Below are 17,218 nucleotides of genomic sequence, written 5' to 3' on the forward strand. Positions count from 1 at the left end.
GACCGGCTTTACTGTTTTTTTGGTTTTAATATAGTGGGATATTCAATTCTGTTAGCATAGCCGCTCGGTCTTTCTTTATTTTATTTTTTTAAATAGTACAGCCGCGCGGCTATACTCGGTTTTTTGTTTTTTTAATTTTCTAAAAAGCAGTATAGCCGAACGGCTATACCCAGGTTTTTAATTGTTTTTAAAAAATAGTATAGCCGTTCAGCTATAATCGGTTTTTTATTTTTTCTTAAAAAATAGTATAGCCGTTCGGCTGTACGATTTTAACACGTGGCTCCTGGGCGATAGCGGATCTTTTTAAATAGATTATAAATAGTATAGCCGCCCGGCTATATCCTTTTTGACATGTGGCACCTATTCGCTGTGCGCGTTCTCTTTTTTTTTTTATAAATAGTATAGCCGGTCGGCTAGACTCTATTTTTTAAATTTAAAAAAAAAGTATAGCCGCTCGGCTGTACTGGAATTTTTTGCTTTTTTAAAGGATATTATACACGTGTAGGTACGTTCTTTCTTATAGAGAACCCAATTCATTCACAAAATTATAATTTTATGGCATACGACGCTCAATTTCTCTCCACCTCTCTCTCCTTCCATTCCTTGTACAAGGTAAGCTCTCACCGCCGCACTTTTCTATTTTACTGTTTGATTGCCGAGAGAAGAAAACCAGTGATATTCAAAAAATCAGAAGAAATCAATGTCAAAATCCTTCTCCCCATCAAAAACCCAAATGCTTCTTTTTCTAAGCTTTCCCCTTCAGCTCGTTTACTATGTTCAATACTTTTATATTCAAAATTCTTGGCCAGAAAACGTTGGAAAGTGACCGAAAAGTCAAATCTTGACTCAAAAGTTTTATATATATATATATATATATTTGTTGTTTAATTTGATGTGTTTTTTTAATTAATTATTTTTATTTAAAGTATCCCTCGGATTATTTTTTTATTGGAAGAATTTTATCCAATTAGGATTCTGAGTTGAGTAAAATCGGTCATGGATGCTTGAGAAAATGAAGGAATATCCTGTAACCCAATTTGAAATTTTAATTATTTAAGACCTAAAATAAGTCAGGTCAAATCACTTGCAAGAAATGTGGGGCGAGGGTTTTAGTTTGAACATTGCTCTGTGTGTGGTACGAAAGCATTTCATTCACTCTCAGTTTTCTTTCATTTTCTCAGAAACCAAACAAAGGCTAATAATCTTTTCACATTCTGAGTCTTTTATCACACATATACTACTATCGATGCTGCTATGGTTTCCATTCCTGAGTTGCACTCTAACTTCTTCATAATCTCTTTATCGTTAAATCATTACCAGTCTGTGCCGCAAGGATTCAGGCAATCGAAGGGTTTGATCTTATTGTTGGTGAATTCGAGAATCAATAGAAACAAGCACACAGGAATTTTCATGGAGATGCAGGGAAATGGAAGTCCAACGACAAGTAATCAGTCTACAATTAACATTCCACATGTACTGACTGTTGCTGGCTCTGATTCGGGTGCTGGCGCTGGAATCCAAGCGGACCTTAAGGCTTGTGCTGCTCGTGGAGTGTACTGCTCTACTGTCATAACTGCTGTTACTGCACAGAACACTGCTGGGGTTCAGGTTGCTATTTGATGCTGTTTTCCATGACTTATGCTCCATTTGGTTTCTGAGAAAGCATAGAAGAAGATAGAAAAGATAACAATTCCACTGACGTTTGTTAATTTTCCTTTGTTCTCTTTAATTGCTAGGGTGTAAACGTTGTGCCTGAGGATTTTGTTGCAGAGCAGATGAAGTCTGTGCTATCTGATATGCATGTTGATGTGGTAAGTCAAAGTTGAATGACATAATATCGATCATCATCAAGAGCTTGTTGACTTATTAATTTTAATTCAATGATTAATAACAGGTTGTAGATTAGTTATATAGTTAGTGAAAAATCTATATGTCAGAGGTAGCTAATAGAACCTTATAAACGGCACTTATTACTTCTTTGTTTTCAAAGTTGATTTGACATACATTTTGTACTTGTAACTCGATGCATATTTACCTGTCAAAAGATTCACGTCAAGCATAGGGGTTTGAGCTTCCATGTCATCTTTCTCTATTCACTTGTTTTGGTATGAAAGAGAAGCGGCCTGAGAACAAAGATGTATGTGGCCAGCTGGTTGAGATGTATGTGGATGTGTCTGTGCTTGTTAATGTAGTAAATGGAGACATCCAAAAAATGAAATTACATTAAAAAGCATTTTAATTCTGGTGGGAAAAGCAAAGCTTAATAAGTACATGTTTGATGGAAAGAAGCATATGTTGTTAATTTTGGAGTTTTGTGTTAATGAGTGCAATATATTTCATCAAATGTTGTTGATATTTTCTTTGTCGAATAACATTTGAAGGTTTGGTCATATTCATAGCGTCAATATGTTTTGGGTGAATTGATTAGAACTTTTCATGAATTAAATTGCGGTTTCGTACATTACTTTTACTTAATGGATTGCCGATGTTGTAGGAAGACTAATTGTCTGTACTTGGCAAATTTAATTAAAATACTCTTTTGAAAGCTCTATTAAACTTTTTTGAGCTTTCACTAGCTCTGTACTTGAGACATGGCTCTTTTGCAAACTTGTTTATATCAAGAAATTGTATTGCTACTAAAATGGTTTTGACATGCTCCTGATATGCCATCCCTAGGTGAAAACTGGTATGTTACCTTCTATTGGTATAGTCAAGATTCTTCATCAACATCTTAGGGAGTATCCTGTTCGAGGTATGTTGTTCTTTTAAAAATTGAACATGTCTTTTTCTATTGTTGCTTAATTAGCATTTTAAATGAATTGGTGTAATCATTGAAGGCAGCTTTAGTGGTTGATCCTGTTATGGTGTCTACAAGCGGAGATGTATTGGCTGGTCCTTCTGTTCTTGCTGGGTTCAGGTATGACAATCTTTTGTGCATAACATTGAGTAAATTCATAGTCCTGTCATGTGGTTGTTCTTGCTTTATGCAAACCTCATGGGGCCTATGTGGCAGAGTACTAGGTTGTAACCATCTTTTATTTGTCTGAAAAAATAAGAGTATAGGTGGGCTGTGCAACTAATATTTTGCATAAGCTTGACAGGGCAACTTTTTCTGAAATGCAGAGAGCATGTTAAGTAGTTGGAATGGACAGTATGTTTTGTTTATTACACATTGAGCACTTGAGCTAGCTAAGCTTTGGTTGTCCATCATCATACAGTTGGTTTCTTTCACCCATAAACCTTTTGGTCATTTTTGTTTTTATGGATAATTTTTTGTCTTTCTTATTTGTAAGTAACAATGATATGATCCTGTTTCTACTAAGAGATTAGGCTCATAAATATTTTATGGCTTTGCACAAGTAAGTTAAAGGATCTTTGCCGTGATATGAGAACATATCAAACAACCAAGCTAATCCACATGCATACCACTAGTTTTTTCCTCTTTAAAGTTTAATCAACAAAGCATTTTCTTAGTTTTACACAAATGTTAGTTTCTCATTGCTTCTAGAAACAATGTCTACATTCATTTGCTATATAAATTTTGATTGGGTTATTATTATGATTAGTTCACAAACACAATGCAAATGTAGAATCCAGATATTCAATTACTAAAAAAAATGCAATTAATGTATTAAATAGTAAATGCAAAAAATAATTTTTTATTTCGCTGAACTCTGACAAAATAAATAATATATCAAATGATTAGGGGAAAGATAAAATTTTACATATGGACATTTGAAAAAAAAAAAAAAAAAAACCTATTCTGCAATGTTGTTTTTCGTATGTAGCTGCTACCCACAGCAATTTGTTTGATAGTTTGCTCAGTTATGGTCACAACAGCAGCTTTTTTATAAGACTCTGCGATAACAGCTCAATTATTAACATTAACTCATCCGAACAAGCATTCAGTATAATATCCTATTCAGTTGTCTACCAGTCTCTTGGAAATTTCTTTCCTTCACCTGTGCACTGTTAATAAGCATAAATATTTGCATAGTTCTTATGTGCTTAAACTGCTCCTTCACCGTTTTGCCATGTTTTTATTTCTTGGCCAATTTGCTGCCGTCACTGGATTCTTTTTCCTTAAACTAGAGAGAAAGTCCCCTTATGGAACAGTGTACTTTTTAATAATTTTTATTTTCGGGTTCCTGCTTGCAGAGAGGAGCTTCTTCCTATGGCCAACATCATAACTCCAAATTTAAAAGAGGCGTCTGCTTTACTTGATGGCGTGAAAATAAAAACAGTTTCTGACATGCGTTCTGCTGCAAAATTGTTACATGATAAGGGCGCACGGTTAGTTATTGGAACATGCTTGACATCTTCAGCTCTCACTTTTAATCTGATGATTTGTAAAACTCTTGTTTTTTGTATCTGTTTCAGTTATCATAGTCCTGTCAACTTCAGTCAGTTTTTGGACATATTTTAAGTTAAGTAAAATGTTTCATTAGTAGTAAATTTTTAATGCATTGTGAGTACTATTGGAATTATAGAGAAGGCACTCCACTTCCTGGTAACTCTCTACTGTTGCATAATGTATACACCAAGGTGAATGGCTCTTGTTTCTTCTCACAAACAAATTTCTTCGATTACTAAATGCTTTACTAGGTATAGGGCAATTGTATGTCATTTCACCTAGATAATGGACTAAAACGGTAAGGGTCATGGTATAGGATTTCACTATTTCCAGTGCGTGACACTATTGTAAAAGGGAGTTTCCTTGATATTGTATTCATACATTTGTATTTAATGATCGTGGTCATTTGTGTTTTGTTTGGATTTCTGGGTATATATTTTAGGTATGCTTCTTGGTTGGGTTAGTTCAATGGCTCTACAGTTTAGTCATCTTTAATCCCCTTGACCTCATTCTTGAATCTTGTGGGGGTACTGTTTTACTGTTATCTTGTTCACAATTATCTGTTTGATGGGGAATATCATAGACAATGATATTTTACAAGTTGTCCAGGGCATAAACTGTGTTTTCTGGCTTGTGCTTTTTTAACAGTGGTGATATGAATTTAAACAAACCTAAATAATAGATTAATCTAAATCAAATTGAACTCATAAGCAAATGAATCTATTGAAGTAGACATGTAAGAACGACATTGTACCCACAGAGATTTATTAAAACAACCTTATTATAAAATCTTTTTTTATTTATAGAATTAGCGATACACTGCATTGGGGAGGGGGGGCACTTTTCCTGGGATTTGAACGGGTGACCAAGAGGGGGAAGGGGGAGGGACCTCACCACTGAGGTAAACCCATTGGTCACCTTATTCTAAAATCTTTTCTTAACTAAATCAGTAAATTTTTATCAGAGTATTGAAATTAGTCTTTCCAGTAGGGGGAACAAAGTGAGGAGACAGTGACTGTTAATGGGGTAGGAAGCCCAATGTCATATGCTCTCTCATTTAGGTTTAGGAAGGGTTACAGCAAGATAATGTTGGCATATCTATAGCAAGTTACCATTATGGGGTTTATGAACATTTATTTTATTGTGAATTGAATTGTGTAGTTACATTGTTTTCTTTTGGCTTATTTTACTTAGCGTAGCTTCATTAGGACAGAATTAATGCAGTTTGATTGTAGGAAAAATTTGAAATAAACATTAAGCTGCTTTGTGTTGAAACAGTAGTTTGTTAAAACAAATTGCTTCTTTACTTGTCAGAAATGTTCTTGTCAAAGGTGGAGACCTGCCGGATTCATTGGATGCTGTTGATATCTTCTTTGATGGTAAGCTTTTAAACTTCAGAAATGATAATACTATTGCTTCCATTTACTTGATGTATGAGTGAAAATGGAATACTCAATACTTAGAATGATCATTGCAGGTGAGCACTTATATGAGCTGCGTTCGTCACGCATAAAAACTCGTAATACACATGGTACTGGTTGCACTTTGGCATCATGTATTGCAGCTGAGCTGGCTAAAGGTGCTTCAATGCTTGAGGCTGTTAAGGTACTACATATGTGCCTTACTTTAAGGGATGCAGGGAGAGTCTGCGACAAACTATTTTTCTTTCTTTGTAGTACATATTCCCAAAATAGTCATACTCAAGAATAACAGAAGATAATTAAGGGGTTAGCATGTTAGTAGAGGTGAAAATTGGTTCCCCTTTCTGTTGGATTGAAACCCAGGTGTGGCTTTTTGAGACCCAAAAGCAGTGCCTTCCTGTTGTATGGCATTTAAAAAATATATATATAGCATTGATAAAACTATTGTTGACTTGTTTTTTTATTTAGAGTTGCATTGCTTGAGATGAGTTTGCCTGATTCCAAGTACTTGGAAAAATTTGTTCAAAGACTTGATAGAAGTTTGAATTCCACTTTTGCTGTGTACGGTTGTACAGAGTAGAGGATAATGACTATTGACTAATAAGGCATACTGTCTACTCTAGTACCATAATTCACTCGACTGAAGATTATACCTTGTCAGACCTTGAGGATTTTCTTGATCGCTCAAGCTAGTCAGTTACAAATTATGAGTCCCATCTCTCTTCCCTCTCCCTTCCTCTTTCATTCCACAAGGCCTTCTTTTCGTGTTGGTCTTTAGGATATTGCCTGAAGTTTTGATGCTAGTTGAGTTGCAATTTATGTTTCCCATGATCTCATATCATGTTCTTGTGTTTCTTATTAAAAAACAAAAATGCCATGTTCTTAATGCTGTCTCTCTCACGCACACACATACAAAAACAGTTAGAACGCCAGAATCTATTATCTTTTTTATCTTAATTTTGGTAGGTAGCTAAATGCTTTGTTGAGACTGCCTTGGATTACAGCAAAGAGATTTTCATTGGAAATGGTCCCCAGGGCCCCTTCGATCACCTCATGAAGCTTAAGAGTAACGCTCACAATTCTGGTAGACAAGTCAGATTCAATCCTAGCGACCTATTCTTGTATGCTGTTACAGATTCAGGTATGAATAGAAGGTGGGGCCATTCTATCTCAGATGCTGTTAAAGCTGCTGTACAAGGAGGCGCCACCATTGTCCAACTGAGGTTGGTTACTCATCAGAATTTTTATACACCGTAGACTTTATATCTCTCTGATGACTTACATGCTAGTGATTGGTGCTTCCATTTGTACGTGTTGGTACATCTATAACTAATCCTAGAGAAAGATGATGTTGATTTTTCATGTATTTGAAGTGATCATTGCCTTTCTCGTGTGGAGTGCTAATTATGCTTTTTATTTCAAGTTGCTCTAAGATTAAAGATAATGAATTAAACTCCCAGGGCCCTCTATATTTCTGGAAGCTGATAAACATATTACTACCCTTGTAGTTCTTTTGTAGAGTCAGACGCTGGTTCAGCTTTTATCAAGAAATGTCTAATTAAAAAACTTGACAACTTAATTACTTTGTATGTATTTTTTATAAAGATATAATCTATATGCATCATATGTTTATTGTTTCACATTGGGATTGCCTACTTGGAACTGTGATCAACTGTTATCCAGTTCCTCTCATGCCTGTTATTTTTGTATATTCTTTTCAAAATATTTTTTTCGGATTCATTCTAACTCAATTAGGTCACCTACTCTTCAAGTTTCATGGCCTAAATTGAAATGTACCCTTCTCAATGAGTCTTTGTTTGGGTTCATTTCCAAAACTATGATTATGAGACATAAAAATTTTGTGGCTTTTAGTTTTGCATTTGGTGATTTTGACTTGCTTTGCAGAGAAAAGGATATTGAAACACGGGATTTTGTAGAAGCAGCCAAGTCATGTCTCCAAATTTGCCGTGCCCATGGAGTTCCATTACTAATAAATGATCGTATTGATGTTGCACTTGCTTGTGATGCTGACGGTGTGCATATTGGCCAGTCTGACATGCCAGCACATACTGCACGTGCTCTCCTTGGACCTGAAAAGATAATTGGTGTCTCTTGCAAGACACCAGAGCAAGCAGAGCAAGCATGGATTGCTGGCGCTGATTACATTGGTTGTGGCGGTGTATATCCAACTAATACAAAGGCAAACAATCTCACTGTTGGCTTGGACGGTCTGAAAACTGTTTGTTTGGCTTCTAAGTTACCTGTGGTTGCAATTGGCGGGATCAAAGTTTCAAATGCACGTCCGGTGATGGAAATTGGTGTACCGAATCTGAAAGGTGTTGCAGTTGTATCTGCTATATTTGATAGCGAATGTGTGTTGACAGAAACTAGGAAGTTGCATGCAGTGCTAACAGAGGCGACAGCAGCAGTGAAGTGAAACATACCCGGATAAGGCTTTGTCGCAAATTTCTCTGAAGTTTGAGTATCATAATGGCTTTAGAGATTGCGGCACTTTTCTTGTCAGTGGTTACAGAAGGCAACCCATGCTCACTATTTTTTGAGTTCTCTGCACCTAAATTTTATATATTTTGCTTACTCAGCATGGGCGTTTGCTTGCTCAGTATGGACGTTTGCCTTTTGTAATATTTACACAAGGTCGTTCTGTAATGATGCAATGTGATATACTGCTCTTAATTAATTGATGACAGCTCGCCATGTGCTTCGCTTCTGACTTGAGTTGGTTGACAACAATTATTGTATTTTTCTTGGGTGCAGATTTGAGTAGATTTGAAGAATATAAAAAGTTCCCTTTCTTTCTTGAGCCCTCAACTTAACTGTATTTTTAAATTTAGATTAGATCTACCATAATTTCATCTTTGTTTTTACTCCATAAGTCAAACTTTATCCTGACGTGGACTCCTTTTAAGGAGGAAGAGAGCACTCAACTTCAAAACAGCTTCAGCCAAGAAATCATATGGATACTGTGGAAGTTTAGAACAAGTTTAGTGCTAAAAATATTGCAGGAGAAATTCAAATCTCATTTGGGAGGAAGAAATTATATGTATACTGGAAGTTTGGAAACCTCGAATTGTTAAATTTGTTCATTTTTATGGTTAAAATGTATATAACTAGGAGGCGGCTTATAACTCAAGTGGTTAAGAGCAATTATTGTACATCCGAGGTCTTAAGTTTGATTCTCCCATTTCTCAATATTGCTCGCATAAAAACAAATGTATAGAACTATGTTCTCAAGGATAAAGATGGCCACAATCAGCCAAGAGAATAATGTCCACTCTCAGTTGATTCCTGGGAAGCAATGGTGCAGACAACATGACACGTGAGGGCCATGAAAAGTTATGACAAAGACAGGTTAAGGATGTCGGTGTCCTGTTTTTCACCTTTGAGCATTATGATTTAGATTTACACCATATTTTTCGAGAAGCTAACATAGTTGCAGATTTCTTAGCAAATAATTTTTTTTTTGGGTCGAATTTCTTAGCAAATATAGAACATAATTTTTCACATCCTTGGTTATGTTAGCGTGGCAGTAATGAAATCTCTAGGGCATCCTCTTTGCAAGTTTTCTTTGATCCATTAAAACAAAAAAAGCTTATGGCAAAGACAACAAAAATGTCAGCTGTTCAATTTCTCTCTGTGATTTGTAACATCACTGGAAAGAAAGGAACAATGAAATTACAAGTTTCTCAGTCAAATATTAATAGTAGATGCCATTGACTCATCCCAAGCAAAATTATGCCAGATATTAGATCAACCCAATAAATAATAAATCAGAGTAAGAGACTTGTAACTCAAGTGGTTAAGAACATTTACTTCCCGAGTTCCTATGTCTCATTCCCCTGCTTGTGAAAAAAAAAATATCAATAGACTTCTCCACAGAACAGAAGCATCTACTAAATGAAATTAAATTGGAATTGCTTATTCCATCAAGAATTAAACCTGCAGAAGGAAGAAAAATAAAAGCATTGCACTACCAGACAGACCATAAAAAGTGAAGAAGCAAAGTAGTAATTAAGATATAGGGTAAACCAAAATATATAACAAAATGTTATTATGTTCTAACTGAACAAACCTCCATACATACCATACCCCATTAGGGGGTAAAGTCTCCTTAAAGAGAATCTCTTGTTCTCTGATGAAACAATAAAAACAAACCTTTTACACCTTTTCCCCTCCAAACCTCCCGCCCTCCCCTAAACTGGAAAACAAAGACAAACAACTCAATTCCACAACCTTTAACTACAAATTCTAGTAGTGATACATCCAAGGTCACAGTCTCAGGACAAACTAATGCTCCTCAGCGCCACACTATAATTTACAAAAGTTTGTTTATTGAAACACCATCGCCTACGAAAAGAACTGACTGTTTATACAAGCACGACAACATTCTCAACTACGCAGATACTGAGAAACCAAACTTCTTCGGTTCTCTGATTTTGAGGAAGAAATCGGTCCTCAGCTAACACGTACTTCACCACTTGCATGTATTTCTTTGACTGTCTTTTCATACTCGTCTTCCTCCTCCTCGCCTTCTACCTCTTCCTTTGTATCACCATCTTCTTCTCCCCACCCAAAGCTTCCAATCGATCGGGAAACTGGAGGAGGAATTTTGGCTTCTTCCACTATCTTCATGATGTCTTCGATACTTTGGAGGGAAAAGGTTGGGTTTTCTTTTCTGTAGTAGATGGTTTGAGCTGCTTCCGTAAGCTCTCTAGGCAAGTTCTTCAAAAACCATGGATGGTTCTTGATTTCTTTAATGGTGATCCTCTGAAACAAGAATTGAAGCCAGTTTAGGACACGATGAAAGAGCATTAAACAGAAAAAATAAATAAACAAATGTTAACTGATAAGAACAAACTTCAAACTCATAAGACTTGGGCTAAATAACGCCCAACACTAGCATAAAATGAAGTCATGGCCTATTTAGGGTCTCTCCCGTTCCTCCATGGACTTTCATCTTACACAGAAGTGATATTTCCCTACTTTATATTCATTTCTCTTCATTTTAAGGGGACCTTCAGGAAAGCAAACCTAGACAGGAGAGAAGTCCAGGATGAGCCTTTCTTGGCACATTATTCAATGCATTATATGCACACCCCAATCCTTCCAAAGATCAATTAACTGAGTTAACATTATAGGCAAGTAATTATTCCAAAGCCTAGCAAGGCAAAGTTTGTAAGCGATATGTACATTTATGCCAAAGCAATCTAAGAAAATGGGACTTTAAACTTTTTCTTTGCGAAAGAATCTACTTAAAACCTCAAAGTTTCCATTATACACCCAGTCTAAGCACATAATCTGTTCTTCTACAAAGTTCAGAAGCCTAAAGTTTTTCTGTTTGTTTAAGTGATAAATTTATTGCGTAAGCAGAAACATAGTATAATACATACCCTTGCTGGATTTGCAACAAAGATGCGAGAGAGCAGATGCCTACAATCTTGAGATATGTGAACATAGTCAGGAATCTTGTACTGAACGGCCATTATTCGCTGCATTATAAGAATGAAAAGGAAATACGGTTAAAAATAAGAAAAAGGTGAATTATTCAACTTTGAGAGAGGTTGAATACAAGGTAAAATTACATTAATGGTTTTCCTGAAATTCTTTGGATCTTCTTGGTCTTCAAAAGGATATGCTCCCACCAGCATAACATATAGGGTCACCCCACATGACCATACATCTGCCAGCTGGATAAACATAAACCTAAATCAGACGATAGAAGTAAATCCTGTATAATTACTATTCGAATTCTGGGCACAAAAAACTTAATTAACAAGAGTCTAAAACATCATTTCATTTCCTGCTCTTCCCAGGCAGGAGAACGGTTTAACTGCCTAAATTCCTGTCATGTAAGTGAGCATTACTATCATGGAAGTAAATAATTGAGCACAATAAATGATCGTATGAGATATAGAATGGTCATAGAAAGAAAAAATAAACTAATACTATTTTTAAGATAAAAAGAAGGGAGTACAAAATGAAGAACTCACATTTAAGAATATCAGAAGAATGATTTCATACGGGTAGGTTACATTGTTGCAAATTGTAAATTAAATTTCTAATGGCAGCGTCAATATTGCACATCATAGATTCTTTCTACCAACCTAGTAATTAATGTGGTTCACGGATAAAATTAGACCACAAACAAAAATATGACTTGCAGAAGAGAAAAAGGGAAGATGAATAAGCACAAAGGGGCATCCTAAGTATTCACAGTGGAGATCATAGGCCAACAAGAATAAAGTCTTGAAGAGGTATGATTCAAATTGAGAAATTGATGGTGTGACAATGGTTGTAAAACAGATGAGTGTACGTACACGAGAGACTTAGAATAAGAGGATTAATATGGTACAGACATGAAAAAAGTGCATCAATATTAACTGCTTTGCTTATATAAATCCTTGAACAAGTTTGAAGGTGATATATTGGATATCTCTTAAACTGAAGACTGGTAAATGCAAATACCTGATGACTTCTAATTTACTCTTCCAAGTTTCAACTTATCTAAACCATCATCTTAAACCACCTCCTTGGCACAGCAAGAAATAACATAAAGAAAGATTAAGATGCAATTGGAAATTTCCACTTACTGCAATAAACTCTAATCAACTGGCCCTTAACAAAATCGTTAAAACTGTAGTACATCAATTATCACAGAAGAAGTGAAAATGACGACAGTGCAAAAATTACTTAAGCTACCTTGCCATCATACTCTCTTCGAGAAAGAACCTCAGGAGCAATATATGCTGGAGTACCCACAGTCGATTTAGGCCTTGAATGCAGCAATGATGACTACACAAATAAAGCTCATCAGAGTATAGAACTTTTACATCTACCTTGAAACATCCGACAGTATGTTCATTGTAGAATTAAACCTTAGAATAACCGAAATCACAAATTTTCAGGCGTGGAGCCGGGCTGCCATCCAGCAAGGTATTCTCCAGCTTCAAATCTCGGTGGCATATTTGCTGCAGGACCAGACAAGGGACAAATAAGAATAACAGGTAAAGGAAACAATCAACTGGAGATCAGGAACACTCACAACTCATTTTATTTACCAGAGAATGACAGTAGCTAACTCCCGAGATAAGCTGCTGGAAAAAATATCTAGCCTGCAAAATCAACAACAACATAAGCTGACTTTGTTACTTAGAAACTTAACCAATTAGCCAAATCGGAATTCACTCAGAGTGGAGGACTTTGAAATCATAAAGATTGGTATACTGAAAGTATAAGCTATTATTGTCTTCATAATTTCCAACATCTTATCAGTACACAATCATCGCAAGAACGGTGATCAAACCTCATCCTCACTGAACCGTCCTGCATTGCAAATTCGCTCAAAAAGTTCTCCACCTGCAGCGTACTCCATCACAATAGCGAGATGTGTAGGAGTCAAAACTACCTGAAATTCCAAAACATCATATCAGGCCACTGAAACTGATTAAATTTTCTTTTCTCATCCTTCACAATGAAGCAGAACATAAAATTAAAAAAAACACACCTCCCTGAACCGAATGATGTTTGGATGGCGAAGCGACCTGTGGTTTATGATTTCTCTTGCCACATTCTCATCAATCTGCAAGCAAACAATAAAATATAAATTTAATCATAATATACACACATACACATACGTACAACCCAGTGAGAACAATAAAAATATGGGTTCTTATGATTTCATACAATGAAATGGAAAGGTTCTAGCTTTCCCAAGTACCAACTCCAGAATTTAACTGGTGGGTCTTCCTATATAAGGTTTATTATTTAAAAAAATTCACCATCCATGCAAAAAATCCATAAATGAATGAAAAGATGAAAAAAGAAAAAGGATGTATGAATGAAAATAAAATGGAAGGAAAGGTAAGGACCTTGTGACCACGGTCGATGTATTTCATGGCGACGAGCTCTTTGGTTTCTTTGTTCCTCATCAGCCTCGCCACCCCAAAATTCCCAGATCCAATATCCTTCACAAGCTCGTACTTTTCCATTTTCTACGTTTTATTATTATTTTTTTTCTAATTTTGCTCTTGAGGTCCTGTATAGAAACTCCGATTGAGCTACACCCCTCGGAAGCTTGAAAGATTTGAGCTTTCAATACATGGATCTCCAAGCTCAGAGAACACACAAACAGAGCAATTAAATCGAATTGGAAAAACCCAAAAGCCTAAAATCAAGATCAGAGTTCTAAAGAGGGAGGGAGGGAGGAAGGGAGAGGGAGAGAGAGAAGGATTGTAAAGGAAGGGGATTATGGGATCCCTTGCTGGATTTGATTTGAGAATTAATTAGGAGTTGGGCTGCATGTGGTGAAGATTGAAAGAAATATTTTTCTATTTGTAGAGAGAGATTTGATTTGGGGCTTGAGCTCAGCTAAGTGAGGGATCCAAGATGAAGAGTTTTCAAGGGAAAGCAAAGAATCAGAAAGCTCTTAAAACAAAACACTGGTGGTGCTTTCTTTTTTCTTTTCTGTTTTTCTTAATTTATAAGAGGACAGAGAATCTTCTTAATTGTAGCTATTTTTCTTTCCTTTTTTTCTCCTTTTTTGTTTTCCCTTAGAAAGGGAAGTTTATGCATGTCTAAGACCCCCCAAAAAAGACCCCCAAAAAAAAAAAATTATGCATGCCTCAGATCCAAAAACAACAAATATGGTATGTAACTATGTATGCCTACATGGTACATGAGTGTTGTGGGGACATTAGTGCCTCTTTCAAAATACGGGGAATAGTAGATGAGGACTTCTTGTCACCTCATCTCTCTATTGGATTTGGAGGCTTGTTCACATCCAAACAAAACCATTAGAACGAAAACAAAAAAATTCTGTTTTTTTTTTTCTTATTATATACGAGTTATCTGAGTACCTATACAGTGATCCTCTTTCACCTTATTAATTTATTTTATTCTCTCTACAGAGCCTCTTATTCGCCACATTAGTTATTTAAAGATGCATTCTTATTTAAACCTTGGATTATTATCTTCCCCACATGGTCTAAGAATTTCTAACCTTATGTTTGCTGTTTAGTAAAGTTACGGCAATTGCTGGCCAAACAATTCGGAGGGTAAATTTTCAACTACTCTTTTTCTGATATTTTAGATATTCCACATAAATATATATATTATTAAGAGATATGTTGATATTCAAAATATAATTAAATGGTCTTATCCGTCTAATGCTAAATATCTCCTTACTAAAGTTCATACAAAAATAAAATAATTTTGTTTGGGTGGAAATATAATATGCATTGATAAGAATCTTCAATTTCCCATCTTTTGGGTGGGAAATACAATCTTATCCGCGAATCAAACGGAGCCTTAAAGCCCGTCCAATTTTACTTTAGAGTATTTGTTGGATTATTAGGAATGACATGAACATTAAATTTTAAACCTTCAATTTGGTTTATCAATTTCCTCTTACTCAATTGGTACCACCCTTTCCGGATCAAGATTTGGATGAAACTGTAATCAACATTTGCAATGGTGTTTTGGAATTTTGATAAATAGTAAGAGTAGTATCCTTTGATGTAGCCCAAACAATTCGAAGTATCAATCTCCCCTTGCAACCTTCTAATGATCATTTTGTTTGGGCGTCTAATCCTTATTACCAATTTCTTTATGCCAAGATCAATTCAAGTTGTGATTTTTCGGTCTAGACAGAATGAAATTGGTGATATTCTGATCCACATTTTAAATATTAATAACATAATTGCCACTTATGCCCTTCTAAGCCCTAAACTCTTGGTAATAATAGCTTCTAATGAAGTTATTACTTGGCTTTCCTGTACTTTTTTCTTCCATACGCAATGACAGTTTTTCAACATAAATTACATGGAAGAATTGTTTTGTACTTACTATATAAATAAATTAAAGTGTATTTTTTACTTCTGAACCTTAGTTTGGGATATGAAAGCCATACACATCGTTGCAATGCACTTCCTTTCCCTAAGGGATGGGGTAAATGGTTCTCCCCAAGAGCATCTGACTCACTTTTACTCAGCTTATGGAGAAACCTCTCAATCTGATGCCTTTCTAGTTCGCCAATTCGTTTTGTGTCTCACTAATATGAAGAATTAAATGGTGAGATTTAATTCATAATCAATTGAGAGTAATTGAGACAATCCACCGCTTTACTAAAAGAAACCTACGGATTGCGCAACGATAAATGTAATTATAGAAACAAATGAAGAAGATAAGACATTGAAAGTCAACGATAACAATCAATGGTCAAAAATCAAAGTACGGTTTACCAACTCAAATTATTCAGACCATGTTTAGGACTTAATAGTTAAGTAACAAATCATAATTAAATTGTCAATTATGAATTTAGTTTGACAATTGGAAACAGTTGGGTTTTAAAGTCAATTTGGACTTTAAAAGCATTTTGAGCCAAAAGGCAAAATAGGTCAAGGAGACACTGGGTCTAGGAACAAGTGTTGTATGACAACACATGTTAAATGAGCCTATGAAACCCCTTGGACGACCATATTGTTGGGGAGATTTCCTCACCCATGTGTTTGCTACATAAGCCACACTTTAAAATCGGTCCTAAGAGGAGAGGTCTAGCACCTGAACTCATCTTAGTCATTTGCTTCACCTACACTACATTTGGTGTGTATGAACTAGAGGGTACCTATTTTGGTATCTTTGTGAAGAATCTATGAAGCAAGCAATAAGGAACAAGCAACAAGGAAAAAGACCTTTATAAAGGTGAAAACTTGGAGACCATTCAAGAGAGCTTTAAGGGTAAGAAAGTCTCATAATTTCCTCCCTTTTACTTTAGTGTATAAATGAGATTAGAGCTACAAAGATACTTGGGAAAATGAATAGTACTAGGCTCAAGATGATTTAAACTTGGAGACCATCCTAGAGGCAAATTGTTTCTCGTAAATATCAAGGACTCGCTCTACACCAAGTTGACCTCGTGCATCCATTTCTTGAAATTAAAGATCCAAGATAAATCAGATGTACTATAGTCCAGAGAAGGAAAAAAAAAAGGTCATGCTTCAGACATAAAAGTTATTATATGCATCACGCTTGAGAGGGCAACAATTGAGATAATATTTTTTTACATCACTAAAGATAAATAGCAAAAACTATATGCATTTGTGATAGGTAAAGGTGTACGTTGGTTTGAAACTAATACAATTTAGTCAATTCGCATCCGATCCAATCATGTTAGATGTTTAAATTCAATCCAATCTAATCCGATCATATTGGATTGGATGATCGGTTTTGATCATGGTATTGAAATATTAAACATTTATTCTTAGGTTTAATATAAGCAAACATAGTAATAGACGTAAATGGAAAATATAAATGAAATACTAGAGAAAATTGTTTTGCTTATATAATAGATTAAACAAAACTCCATTAAATGTCTTAAAATATTCATAATATTTTCAAATACAAATACTTATTAGAGCAAAATAAGCAT

General features: G+C 35.4%; 2 protein-coding genes across 4 annotated transcripts; one reads left to right on the plus strand and one right to left on the minus strand.

Annotated features, from left to right (window-relative positions):
• Window positions 504–8,604, plus strand: LOC18788773 (thiamine biosynthetic bifunctional enzyme TH1, chloroplastic). 3 transcript variants are annotated; one of them, XM_007222842.2, is made up of 10 exons: window positions 504–612; window positions 1,321–1,608; window positions 1,737–1,811; window positions 2,677–2,752; window positions 2,842–2,917; window positions 4,159–4,293; window positions 5,669–5,733; window positions 5,832–5,959; window positions 6,742–6,998; window positions 7,681–8,604. In XM_007222842.2, exons 1-10 carry the CDS (start codon window positions 556–558, stop codon window positions 8,210–8,212), a joined length of 1,689 nt encoding a protein of 562 aa, XP_007222904.1. In that variant the 5' UTR covers window positions 504–555; the 3' UTR covers window positions 8,213–8,604. The 3 variants fall into 3 exon arrangements, with proteins under 3 accessions (XP_007222904.1, XP_020409899.1, XP_020409898.1); XM_020554310.1 differs by lacking the exon at window positions 504–612 and adding an exon at window positions 987–1,135; XM_020554309.1 differs by lacking the exon at window positions 504–612 and having other exon boundaries at window positions 1,145–1,608.
• LOC18788517 (serine/threonine-protein kinase SRK2A) lies at window positions 9,805–14,356 on the minus strand. Its single transcript, XM_007222204.2, has 9 exons — window positions 13,662–14,356; window positions 13,298–13,372; window positions 13,097–13,198; window positions 12,852–12,905; window positions 12,669–12,761; window positions 12,493–12,585; window positions 11,376–11,480; window positions 11,184–11,282; window positions 9,805–10,560 (listed from the first exon to the last, which is right to left on the minus strand). The coding sequence occupies exons 1-9, from the start codon at window positions 13,779–13,781 to the stop codon at window positions 10,249–10,251; spliced, it is 1,053 nt and encodes a 350-aa protein (XP_007222266.1). The 5' UTR covers window positions 13,782–14,356; the 3' UTR covers window positions 9,805–10,248.

This window comes from Prunus persica, chromosome G1 (genome assembly GCF_000346465.2).
Source record: "Prunus persica cultivar Lovell chromosome G1, Prunus_persica_NCBIv2, whole genome shotgun sequence".
Taxonomy (NCBI): Eukaryota; Viridiplantae; Streptophyta; class Magnoliopsida; order Rosales; family Rosaceae; genus Prunus; species Prunus persica.

Bases quoted from the DNA above. Each gene is read 5' to 3' on its own strand.
- LOC18788773 (XM_020554309.1), top strand. From the start codon at position 1,255: ATGGTTTCCATTCCTGAGTTGCACTCTAACTTCTTCATAATCTCTTTA. The intron at 1,812-2,676 runs GTAAGTCAAAGT...TGCCATCCCTAG, and splicing joins CTGATATGCATGTTGATGTG to GTGAAAACTGGTATGTTACC. The intron at 4,294-5,668 runs GTTAGTTATTGG...TTTACTTGTCAG, and splicing joins TTACATGATAAGGGCGCACG to AAATGTTCTTGTCAAAGGTG.
- LOC18788517 (XM_007222204.2), bottom strand. From the start codon at position 13,781: ATGGAAAAGTACGAGCTTGTGAAGGATATTGGATCTGGGAATTTTGGG. The intron at 12,906-13,096 runs GTTTGATCACCG...TTGATTTTGCAG, and splicing joins GACGGTTCAGTGAGGATGAG to GCTAGATATTTTTTCCAGCA. The intron at 12,586-12,668 runs GTTTAATTCTAC...TTATTTGTGTAG, and splicing joins GTGATTTCGGTTATTCTAAG to TCATCATTGCTGCATTCAAG.